The 12,901-nt window shown below is 44.0% G+C and overlaps 1 protein-coding gene across 1 annotated transcript in view; it reads left to right on the forward strand.

The window, feature by feature from the left end:
* The window catches only part of LOC115133277 (trithorax group protein osa-like), a 116,781-nt gene that overhangs the window by 59,530 nt on the left and 44,350 nt on the right, over positions 1 to 12,901 (forward strand). The window contains exon 2 of the mRNA XM_029666350.2: positions 1 to 1,587. This exon is cut by the window's left edge and continues 300 nt beyond it. Coding sequence (XP_029522210.2) covers positions 1 to 1,587 — 1,587 coding nt within the window. The remainder of the gene's footprint in view (positions 1,588 to 12,901) is intronic.

A 12,901-nucleotide genomic window follows, 5' to 3' on the forward strand; every position in this document is an offset into this window, starting at 1 on the left:
GGGCTAGGGTCACCCTACTCTATGCCCCCTAAGGCGAGTCCTGGGTCTGGGGGGCCTGGAAGTGTTGGTGGAGGAGGACAATTTCACCCCAATGGAAGCTCCTCGTCGGCCCCATCGGTTGAGCAGGAGCTCCAGGATATTCTGGATGAGTTGACCAAGAACCCAGATCCTTCTCTGCAGGAGTTGGATCTGGACAAGATACTGGGGAATAAAGAGGAGCAGAATCAAGGATCAGGGCCGGGGTACATCCACCCACATTCGCCTAAACGCTCCCCCCAGAGAACCACATCTCACCTGGAGAGCCACCTCACCCACTCCCCAGGCTTTCCACAGGCAGGGTCTCCCCAAGTAGGCCCGAGTCTGGCCGGAGCCCCGTACTCCATCCCCCACCCCTCCAAACCCGTTCCCTCGCCTCTCTCGGCTTCACCACACCATTCCTCTTCATCCCAGAACCAAGCACGTTCTCCGATGTTATCCGCAGCCCTCTCCTCTCGACCCGGGTCTACTTGGCACGAGGTATCGCGAGCTCAACAGCTCCAGCAAATGGCGTCCAACTCCAACAAACACCTTTCCTCCAACACCCCTATCCCCCAGAACCAGACCCAGAATCAACCCCAGGCACAGGCTTCTATGCCTCCTCTATCCCAGCAAGGCTCACCCTGGGGCGGGCAGAAACTCCCCAACTCCTCCCCGCTCCACCAACAACCATTCAGCCCGGCTGGAAGCATTCAAAGCCCCCAGGGTTCAATGTCAATCTCCATCCTGGCTCCAGCTCCGTCTGCAGGGCCTTCACCACCCTACCGCCCAGATAAGCTAGGCAGTCCGGCTCTCGCCCAACCCCCCTTTAGTCCACAGAGTACCCTTCTACCTTTAGGAAACACCAGCACATCCAGCACTTCATCCAACATCCAGGGGTCACAAGCCAACTACATGCCCAGTGGAGGTGCACCAACATCAGGCGCCACAAGACCATCTCCCCCCTACCGAACTGACAAGCCTCACCAAAGCCCGGCACTCCAGTCCCAGCATCAACCTCAACCCCAGAACCAACCCCTACCCCTACCCCAAACCCAACAACCACATCCATACAGCACCCAGAACGGGTCAGGACCCAACAACAACATCTCAAGTCAGCTCTACAAAGCCATGACGGCGGGTCAACCCAGCAGCCTCAAGCTACTCATGCAACAACAACAACATCAACAACAACAACAGCAACATTCAAACACGCAACAGCTACAGACGAACGCCCAACTGGGCCATCACCCGTCCATGTCCAAACCATGTGGTGGTGGAGTCCCGCACCAGGAACCCTCATATTCCTTCACCAACACCAAGCCCCTCCGCCATTTTGACCTGGACCCCCAGCAGAAGATGGGAGGAGGGGGTGGACCCCCAATGGGCCCTGGACAGGGTGGACCCCCCAACCCCATGGCTGGTTACCGTGGAATGCAGCATGGTGGTGCAGCCGGAACACCAGCGTCAGTAGCAGCGAACCATGCCCATCTATTGCAACAGAGGATGCAGCAGAGAGCAGCAATGCAGCAGGCTGCAGCAGGAATCATGGGGCCACAACACTGTAGAGAGGTGAGTCATGATTGGTAGATTTTACTTCCTGGTTGCAGTATGTAGAGCGGTGATTGGATGGTTATATTTTCATGGTTGCAGTATTTATTGGGGTGCAAAAGTTGTCAGTAGTGCCTCCTCTGAGGTCATGTCTGTGTTGGGTTACTGCTTTAGTTGTCTTTTTGTTCAGGGAACTTAATGCTGCATACTTTTATTTTGAAGTTTTTCTCAGGGCCTGTCGCAAATGTTTTCCTTTAGGACTGAGTCCCACTCGTTCAAGGGTTTTTCTTAATTCTTACTATTTTCTACATTGTAGAATAATAGTGAAGACATCAAAACTATGAAATAACACATATGGAATCATGTAGTAACCAAAAAAGGGTTAAACAAATCCAAATATATTAAATATTTGAGATTCTTCAAATAGCCACCCTTTGCCTTGACGACAGCTTTGCACACTCTTGGCATTCTCTCAACCAGCTTCACGAGGTAGTCACCTGGAATACATTTCAATTAATAGGTGCGCCTTCTTAAAAGTTAATTTGTGGAATTTCTTTCCCTCCTAATGCTTTTCAGTTGCGTGTGGAGGGATGATCAGTTGTGTTGTAACAAGGTAGGGATGGTATGGAAAAGACCAAGTCCATATTATGGCAAGAACAGCTCAAATAAGCAAAGAGAAACAACAGTCCATCATTACTTCAAGACATGAAGGTCAGTCAATCCGGAATATTTCAAGAACTTTGAAAGTCTCTCAAGTGCAGTCGCAAAAACCATCAAGCGCTATGGTGAAACTGGCTCTCATGAGGACCGCCACAGGAAAGGAAGACCCAGAGTTACCTCTGCTGCAGAGGATAAGTTCATTAGAGATACCAGCCTCAGAAATGGCAGGCCAAATAAATGCTTCACAGAGTTCAAGTAACAGACACATCTCAGCATCAACTGTTCAAAGGAGACTGTGTGAATCAGGCCTTCATGGTTGAGTTGCTGCAAAGAAACCACTACTGAAGGACATCAATAATAAGAAGAGACTTGCTTGGGCCAAGAAACACGAGCAAAGGACATCAGACCGGTGGAAATCTGTCCTTTGGTCTAATTAGTCCAAATTTGAGATTTTTGGTTCCAACCGCGTGTCTTTGTGAGACGCGGTGTGGGTGAACAGATGATCTCCCCATGTGTGTTTCCCACTGTAAAGCATGGAGGAGGAGGTGTTATGGTGTGGGTGTGCTTTGCTGGTGACACTGTCTGTGATTTATTTAGAATTCAAGGCACACTTAACCAGCATGGCTACCACAGCATTCTGTAGATACGCCATCCCATCTGGTTTGCGCTTAGTCCCACTATCATTTGATTTTCAACAGGACAATGACCCAACACACCTCCAGGCTGTGTAAGGGCTATTTTACCAAGAGGAGAGTGATGGAGTGCTGCATCAGATGGCCTGGCCTCCACAATCACCCGACCTCAAACAAATTGAGATGGTTTGGGATGAGTCGAACCGCAGAGTGAAGGAAAAGCAGCGAACAAGTGCTCAGCATATGTGGGAACTCCTTCAAGACTGTTGGAAAAGCATTCCAGGTTGAGAGAATGCCAAGTGTGTGCAAAGCTGTCATCAGGGCAAAGGGTGGCTATTTGAAGAACCTCAAATATAAAATATATTTTGATTTGTTTAAAACGTTTTTGTCTACTACATGGTTCCATATGTTTTGATGTTTTCACTATTATTCTACAATGTAGAAAATAGTAAACATAAAGAAAAATCATTGTTTGAGTTAAGTGTTCCGGGAGGAAATTGGATGTTAGTGTGGAACTGTTGTGCTCGACTGTTTCTGCTGCTTTGGACTGACTTACGTTGTTCAGGCCCGGAGAGAATTTACTGAGAAAAGGCTACAAGAACTGTAGCCTTGTTCGTGTGATGTGGTATTCCATCATGAAGTGTTGCTGTCTGCAGCATTTGGAGTTCAGCAAAAGGGGCAAGGTTACAGAGGACAGGATGAGGGGAGAGGAGCAAAGGAGAGCACAGGAGAGGTGGGGAGTAGTTGTGGTGGGGAGTAGTTGTGGTGGGGAGTAGTTGTGGTGGGGAGTGTAGGGGGCAGAAGAGGGGTAGCTACATAGAGGGGGGGCCCCCTGCTGTTTTTCAAAGGGGGATGGAGGAGAGAAGTCAGTGTGTGTGTGGAGGGATGGGGGGCTGTGTTAGATTAATTATGTAGAAGACAGAAGGGAACAGGGAGTGGAGGAATCTCTTCCTTTGTGTAGCGGTACCTTAAACCAAATGGCACCCTATTCACTATATAGTGCACTGCTTTTGACCAAGGGCTGGTGAAAAGTAGTGCACTATACACTATACACTAATTCAAATTCACCACAGTCATACATATCTATTTCGTGTATTTAATGTACATGCAGTGGTTAGGAGGGCCCCTTTCCAAGTTCCCTACTTACTTACTGTAAAGACAGGATTCCCTATCTGCTACATCTACCCTAATACACTTCCTGGTTGTAAAATGGGAGAGAAGTGTTTAAAAAGTGTTACAGCGAATAATTCCCTATCTGCTACATCTACCCTAATACACTTCCTGGTTGTAAAATGGGAGAGAAGTGTTTAAAAAGTGTTACAGCGAATAAACAGTCTTAACACTGTGACATGTTTTCATTGAAATTCAAAATAATAATAAAAAGTGTTTCAGAAAAGTGTTTGGTTATGTGTTCAGAGACACGCTTGGTTTTACAGTGTATAGGAGGACGGTTTTGGAGGGAGGTGTTTTTTAGGAGGTGTGTGCGTTAGGGGCTTATTAACCGAGGGGCCCCTTTAGCGCTTACTCACTCCTTCCCGAGAGGCCAACCCTTCCCCCTCCCGCTCATCCCCCTCTCCCTCCTTCCCTCTTATCCCCTCTTTTCTAAAATTCATTATCCTTCATTGGAGTGCATGCTGAAAGAGTGCTACTGGGCAGAGAAGGGGGCGGAGAGGAGAGAGAGACAGAGAGCGAGAGAGAGAGAGAGAGAGAGAGAGAGAGAGAGAGAGAGGGGGGGGGTAGGAGCTTCAAACACACCGCGCTCTCTCTGCCTCAAAGATTCTGCTTGCTGCTGCAGGAGAGAATGCTGCCGCGGCAATTTGAAACCCAATCTAAAGACACACACACACCACACACCACAGAAACACACTAGTGTACACGTGTATGCACGCACGTGCACGCATCACACACACACACACACACACACACACACACACACACTACACATACACACAAATGTAAACATGTATGCACACACAGCATTCACGTTTGTCTTAAGCAGCACTCACAAATACACACTAAAACACAATTTAAACATCCCCTGTACACACAATATACACATAACACACATTCTTAAAAAGATACACCACAAGGCATTGTTCAGGTAATGAGCACTCCCACATGACAGCAAACATATTAAGCACTCAATCATCCACACTTACGTGTAGCGCACACCCACACGCACACGCACCGAGTGCAGTTTTCTAAAGCCCAGTTCTGTCGTGTGAACTCAAGGCAGGGTTTTCCTGGCAATAGCAGCTTTTTCGTATTTGTTGACTCAAGTGGGGTTCCCCTCCCTAACCTTCCCTCCCTCCCACACACACACACACACACACACACACACACACACACACACACACACACACACACACACACACACACACACACACGCACTTCTATGGAAAGGCCTCCCTCCCTCTTTCTCTTGTCTCTCACCAACAAAATCTCACTATCTGACACATTCTGACTTCAGTATGAGTTTTTATGGTTAAGTTTAGGCATTAATTACGATCAGTTAACTTAAGGGTTAATGATTGGGATCGGGTTAAAACAGAAACTACTCTATGGTTAAGTTTAGGCATTAATTATGCCCATCCACAATGCCTTAGAAAGCCGAGAGCCTACTTGATGGTAATAGCGAACACCAATGCCCCTAGTGGACGGTATTGAAGGCATCACCCGGCGTCCTGGGGCCCTGGATGAACGTCAAAAACGGCATTGGATCTTGTGTGACCTGGCTGCTCTCTCTCCCTTCTCTCTCTCCCCCTCTCCTTCTCTTTACTTCTCATTCTCCCCTCTCTCTCTCTTCCCCCTCTCTCTGTCTCTCGACAGCTCTCTCTCTTTCTCTCTACACCTCGCTCTCTTTCTCTCTCTCTCTCTGTCCACCTACTCAAGCTGAGTTGCATTTAAAGGGCAGTGCCTCGCACTGACTGTCTTCCGTTTTCTCTCTTTCACTCTTCCTCTTGCTTCCTTCACTCACGCTCTCTTTCTGCATTCGGTCTCGCTCTCTTTCTCTCTCTTTCACTCCCTCGCTCTTTCACTCCCTCTGTTCCTCCCTCTCTCCCTGTTGACTATTCTTCTTTCTCTGACTTCTGGTTTAGGGCTGTGCAGCTGTGAGCAGGGAGAAACACAGTCACACTCACCCACACACAGGGATTTTTTTTTTATTAAGGCCTGCTATGTGCTCATACAGTTGCAAGTGTTTTTCTATGTGAGCCTATTATTTACACACCACAGGAATGTATAGGTGTGTGTGTGTGTGTGTGTGTGTGTGTGTGTGTGTGTGTGTGTGTGTGTGTGTGTGTGTGTGTGTGTGTGTGTGTGTGTGTGTGTGTGGTAACACAGGTGAACTGTGTTGAGTCCGGTGCTGGTTGATGACACACCAGACTGAGGGTGTGTTTAAGTGTGGACGTTCATCCATAACACGTTGAATTTCGAAGGGAAATTATGAGACCGTGTTGCTCCAGATATATATATGTATATACATAGATACACACACACACACACCGTATGTATGTACGAACTTAACAAATCTCCTTGGCCTGAGCTAGTCACAACCTCCCTCCTCCTCTTCCTCCTCCTATTCACCCCTTCCTCTCTTCTCCTCTCCCACACTCTCTCCATCTCTCTCTCTGTTTGTCCTACCTCCGAGGCTGACAGCATTTTTGCACTGTTTTCGCTATGTCTGTATTCATCAATCTAGCAAAGCGGCAATATTTTGAATAATGTAGAAAACTATGGCCTTTGGCTTTCACCTGGAATTGTTTATTTATGTCTGAGAAAAAAATATGCCCATATGATCGAGTACATAATAAAATGACCACTTTGTTACAATACATATATGTAAATAATAATGTTATAGATGTTATATTAAACTGTGTAATGTGCAAAAATATTAAAGTAAAATGTTCATTTGTCATCAACTTAACATGATGAACAGGAATGACACTTACTCTCAAGGGTCTCCAAAAAGAACTATCTGAAAGCCATGCCCCTAATAGGCCACGCCTCCTGGAAATAACCTATGGATTACATTAAAAAAAAGACCCAGCTGCTGGGTCAACCCAGCATGAAAGTGAATAAAAATCCAACTGATGGTTAAATTAACCGATGTTTGGGTAATCCAAACAACCCAACTGGTTGGGTCAAAATAACCCGGTGTGTGTTCTGTCCAGTATTTATACAGCGCTTGGTTACCAAACAACCCAAATTGGTTTTTAACCAATCATTTTTTAGAGTGTAGCAGTCTTGTTTTTGAGACCACCTAAAGCGAGTCCGATTCAAGACCAAGACCGGAGCAAAATGAGTCCGAGTCAAGACCGAGACCGGAGGGGTGACGAGACCGAGTCAAGACCAAGACCGGAGGGGTGACGAGACCGAGTCAAGACCAAGACCGGAGGGGTGACGAGACCGAGTCAAGACCAAGACCGGAGGGGTGACGAGAACGAGTCAAGACCAAGACCGGAGCAGAATGAGACCGAGTCAAGACCGAGACCGGAGGGGTGACGAGACCGAGTCAAGACCAAGACCGGAGGGGTGACGAGAACGAGTCAAGACCAAGACCGGAGCAAAATGAGACCGAGTCAAGACCGAGACCGGAGGGGTGACGAGACCGAGTCAAGACCAAGACCGGAGGGGTGACGAGACCGAGTCAAGACCGAGACCGGGAAGGGGATAAGGGGCCCGAGACCGAGTCAAGACCGAGACCGGGAGGGGGATAAGGGGCCCGAGACCGAGTCAAGACCGAGACCGGGAGGGGGATAAGGGTTCCGAGACCGAGTCAAGACCGAGACCGGGAGGGGGATAAGGGGTTCGAGACCGAGTCATGACCGGGAGGGGGATAAGGGGTCCGAGACCGAGTCAAGACCGAGACCGGGAGGGGGATAAGGGGTCCGAGACCGAGTCAATACCCGAGAACAGAAAAATGCGAGGCTAATTCAAGACCATGATTGTCATTTTGTCAAATCACCACCATAATAAGGGTTAAAAATGGCCCCGAAACAGAACAACAGAACAACATATGGATTCTTTAGACATAAAAAAATACAAAATAAATGCATGCTGAGGGAAAATAGAGCCACTCTACAAATTATTACTAACCCAAACACAGTGGGGAACAATCAGCCTTCTACGCCTTCAGATGAGGGCTAAGTATTTATAAAATATTAATGATCATAATATAATTATTTTCAATTATGTTCTGATTTAGTCTCTTCCCGTTTCTGTTGGAAAGGAAAGGGATAACGCTGAAGAAGAAAAAAGTTCCAATCGGGGTTTTTCTTTGTTGGTCTCTGGGCAGATAAATCTAGCATTAGCTAGCTCCATCAGCCATTGGCTAGGCCATCAGATGCTAGATAAAGGCATCTGTCATTCAACTGTATTAGGGTAAAAGTTTGGAGTGACAGTGGAATCAACCAATAACATTTTAACTTAATGGGTGGGACCAATTTTTTACAAAAACGTATGGGATCTTCTGCCTTCTTGAAGGCCAACAGGTTGCCTAGTTAAATAAAGGTAAAATAAAAATAAATTAAAACATTTAAAATACTAAGGCATTTGTGAAAATTCTTATAGCAATGGGAAAGCGGCCGTCAGTTTACAATTAAAAGACACTGCAGAAAATAAAACCAAATAAAAACATCTGTCTTGTCCAGGACCGGAGTCTACACAGACGCTCTTATAGTCAATCAGACCTACAGTAGGCCCTTACACAAACAAGCCATTTGCCAATAGAGCCAGCCATCATTCACTTTGAACGACTTTAGGTCATTAGAACACATTCACCAAAAGCCACAAAATACTCCTGAATGTATTTCTGCGAATATGTAAACACAACGGGAGTCCTCTTACATTTGGGAACTTTGCAGTCTTATTGATCAAACAACCTTGAAAAGATAGGCTCTCCCTCAGTTATGCACAACAACGACAAATGAGAGGAAACCTCACTGGGACATTTTTACTCGCCGTAGCAGAGCTGGTTAGGCTGTTTACATGTTATCCAGAGCGTTCTTGACTAACTATGACTTTTTTTTTTGTCTGTGTTTACTGACACCGGTTATATTCAGCGGGTGTTGCCCGTTTTGTAAATTCATCAGTTGTTCAGAATTTGCCAATGCAAGAGATATGCTAACTTGGATAACAGTGGTTCTAGCTATCTCTAGCTGTGTATAGCCACTGAACAACGATATGAAAGCGACATATTCATCATCTTTACTCCAAATGGCATGACATGACATCCTCCTAGCAGCTAGCTAGCGATCTAGCTAACGCTAGGCTCCATGTTTTTAGCTGGCAACAAAACTAGATACGCTAGCCTATTAGCCACATTGTGTCTGACTTGTGATCATTTCCCTTGCTAGTTTGATTGGATTGACATTCCCAGCCTTAGTTACATTCGTCCGCCTTTGTCCAGAATATTGAGTCATTGAAACTGAAACAGTGCATCCCGAATAGAGGCAGCAAACAATGTACCAGGCCGGCTGTGATTTACAACCTGATAGCAATATTTTTTGGACTACCAAGGAATGTATTGGTGAATTATATGAATCTATTCTGCCAACAATGCCTTATTGTACGTCATGGTGTTTATGTGTTGACTGAATGGAAGCTGATCATTCAGAGTTTTTTTACTCGGCTGGTCTCGGGAAGGAATTATGAGTCCTCACTGTCAAGACCAAGTACAAATGTATCTGACACCGAGACACTCAACATGTGGTCTTGAGACCAAACTCAAGACTGGTCTCAAAGTACTACAACACTGGAGTGTAGCCTAGTAGTAGTAGCAGTAGTAGTAGTCATATTCATAATCATTGTCATACAGTAGCAGTGTAGTAGTAGTCATATTCATAATCATTGTCATACAATAGTAGTAGTAGTAGTAGTCATATTCATAATCCTTGTCATACAGTAGTAGTAGTAGTAGTAGTAGTAGTCATATTAATAATCCTTGTCATACAGTAGTAGTAGTAGTAGGCATATTCATAATCATTGTCATACAGTAGTAGTAGTAGCAGTAGTAGTAGTCATATTCATAATCATTGTCATACAGTAGTAGTAGTAGTAGTAGTAGTAGTAGTAGTCATATTCATAATCATTGTCATACAGTAGCAGTGTAGTAGTAGTCATATTCATAATCATTGTCATACAATAGTAGTAGTAGTAGTAGTCATATTCATAATCCTTGTCATACAGTAGTAGTAGTAGTCATATTCTTAATCATTGTAATACAGTAGTAGTAGTAGTAGTAGTCATATTCATAATCATTGTCATACAGTAGTAGTAGTAGTAGGCATATTCATAATCATTGTCATACAGTAGTAGTAGTAGTAGTAGTCATATTCATAATCCTTGTCATACAGTAGTAGTAGTAGGCATATTCATAATCATTGTCATACAGTAGTAGTAGTAGTAGGCATATTCATAATCATTGTCATACAGTAGTAGTAGTAGTAGTCATATTAATAATCCTTGTCATACAGTAGTAGTAGTAGTCATATTCATAATCATTGTCATACAGTAGCAGTGTAGTAGTAGTCATTTTCATAATCATTGTCATACAATAGTAGTAGTAGTAGTAGTCATATTAATAATCCTTGTCATACAGTAGTAGTAGTAGTAGTAGTAGTCATATTCATAATCATTGTCATACAGTAGCAGTGTAGTAGTAGTCATATTAATAATCCTTGTCATACAGTAGTAGTAGTAGTAGTAGTAGTAGTCATATTCATACTCATTGTCATACAGTAGCAGTGTAGTAGTAGTCATATTCATAATCATTGTCATACAATAGTAGTAGTAGTAGTAGTAGTAGTAGTCATATTAATAATCCTTGTCATACAGTAGTAGTAGTAGTCATATTCTTAATCATTGTCATACAGTAGTAGTAGTAGTAGTAGTCATATTCATAATCATTGTCATACAGTAGTAGTAGTAGTAGTAGTAGTAGTCATATTCATAATCATTGTCAGACAGTAGTAGTAGAGAGTACTTAGTGTTGTCAACACTCTAGATTAGGGCCTAATATTTATAAACAGTTTATAATCAGCTCTTCAGTATTAAACTATTCATGAAGAGAGAGTTTAGTCTCAACAAGCACTAACAATAGCAGTCGTAAACACACATACTCACTCACACATGATAGAGATATATTTAGTACTTAATTAATTACATTGCTGAATAATGTCCGTTATATAAACGTGTGTGTGTGTGTGTGTGTGTGTGTGTGTGTGTGGGAGGGAGGGGGCAGAAAGGGAGAGGCAGAGACAGACAGTACGGAGTCAGACAGTCTTGGCGACTGGATTCTGGGAGCAGAGGAGTGGGGGCTTATACACACACACACACACACACACACACGCACAGACATACACATGCTAAGGCAGACCTCAAACTCACACACAGTCTCTGGCAGAACGGCAGTATTTGCAGACAAACACCCACCTTCAGTTGTACACAAACAGAGGCACATTGACTAATACCAACACACATGCGTTGCCACTGGCAGGCGTTGCTCTTCAAGATGTTGAAGGCAGATTTTGTGTTGTCAACAACAAGATCTCATGGTTTTACCAATTTCACTTCAGATTCTGATGTTTATCCATGTCAAAGTTAGACATTTCTCTAAGGGTTCAATTTCAAAGTGTTTTTGACGTCCTGGGTTGTTTACAAGTCACAAGTCAGTCTCAAGTCTTAGCACTCAAGTCAAGACAGGCAAGTCAAGTCTCAAGTCAAGACCGTCAAGTATCAAGTCAAGTCTCAAGTCCTTAAACCTTGAGTTTCAAGTCCTAAACAATGTGCTCTTCACCAAATGTATTACAATTTCATATTTTTAACAGGAATAATAGTTAGTATATTACATTTACGCACATCATGAATGCTTTTAAAAATATCTATATATTTATTACTTTCCAAATAAACGTTATATTTCCATGGAAATACATGGGTAGCCATGAGAAAGACCCCTAATAATGATCGATATTTGAGGATCGCTATGGGGTGCAATCGGACGATGTAGGCTAGTACACAATCGCCCAACCTTAACACACACACACACTCTCTGTGTGGTTACAGTAGGCAGTCGTACAGTAGGCAGTCGTATGTCAATGGTTTTAGGAACAGAAGTAACATAAGGCAGGATTTTAGGCTACCAACTGCCTAGCCAGTTGTAGCTCAATCTGGAGTGCAATGATCACGTTCCCGCACTGACTAACTGTGTGGAGGCTCATTGATTTAACGTTACGCTAGCCTACATGATACACTAGTAAAGTAATACAATATACAGCTGTTGGCTATATTAGCCACGACTTGCCGCTCTTTGTGCAGCTTCAAATGTCGAACAAATGTGGAAATTGTTTCTCCTCCTCATTTTCTTCCCGCATGTTTTGTAAGTTGCAATTTTTTTTTTTTGTTGATACAGCGTCTTCTTTATATCCGAAAATAATAATTTGGGGTATCATCTTTCCAAGGGCTCCATCTAAATTCACCCACCGATGTTCCCCTGCACTGCCCCGCACAACCTTTTCTCAGCTGGCTCAATTTGATTGGCTGCTGTCCGATTCAAACTGTAATCCGTTAAATGAAGAGTTGATGTGCTGCACACTTTTTTTAATAGCATCATTTTTAATGCAGATGCATTTATTCTAGTGTTAAATAGGAACATTTTGGTCATGAAATCTGTTTCAGACATTGGAACCGTGGAACGAATAAATGAAGGTTGGGTTTGGATTACAATTATGTCAACAAATCATTCCCTCCTTTGCCACGCTCCACGTGCAAATCGCCCCTCCACCCACTTCACATCCCTTCATTGAATGGGGCTACGTTGTTTCATCATACCCAACGAGTTCAAAGGTCACAGCTGTTTGAGACTGAAAAGCCCTAGCTATACTCACACACACACACACACGATAGAGATATTTCTGTTTGACAATGTCATTTATAGCCATACTAGTATTTAGTAGTTAAACACATTGCTGAATAATGTCCTGTCTGTGAAATACAGATATTGAGATACAAACGTGTGTGTGTGTTTGTGTGTGTGGGAGGGAGGA

Source organism: Oncorhynchus nerka, linkage group LG8, assembly GCF_034236695.1.
Source record: "Oncorhynchus nerka isolate Pitt River linkage group LG8, Oner_Uvic_2.0, whole genome shotgun sequence".
NCBI classification, from domain to species: Eukaryota; Metazoa; Chordata; class Actinopteri; order Salmoniformes; family Salmonidae; genus Oncorhynchus; species Oncorhynchus nerka.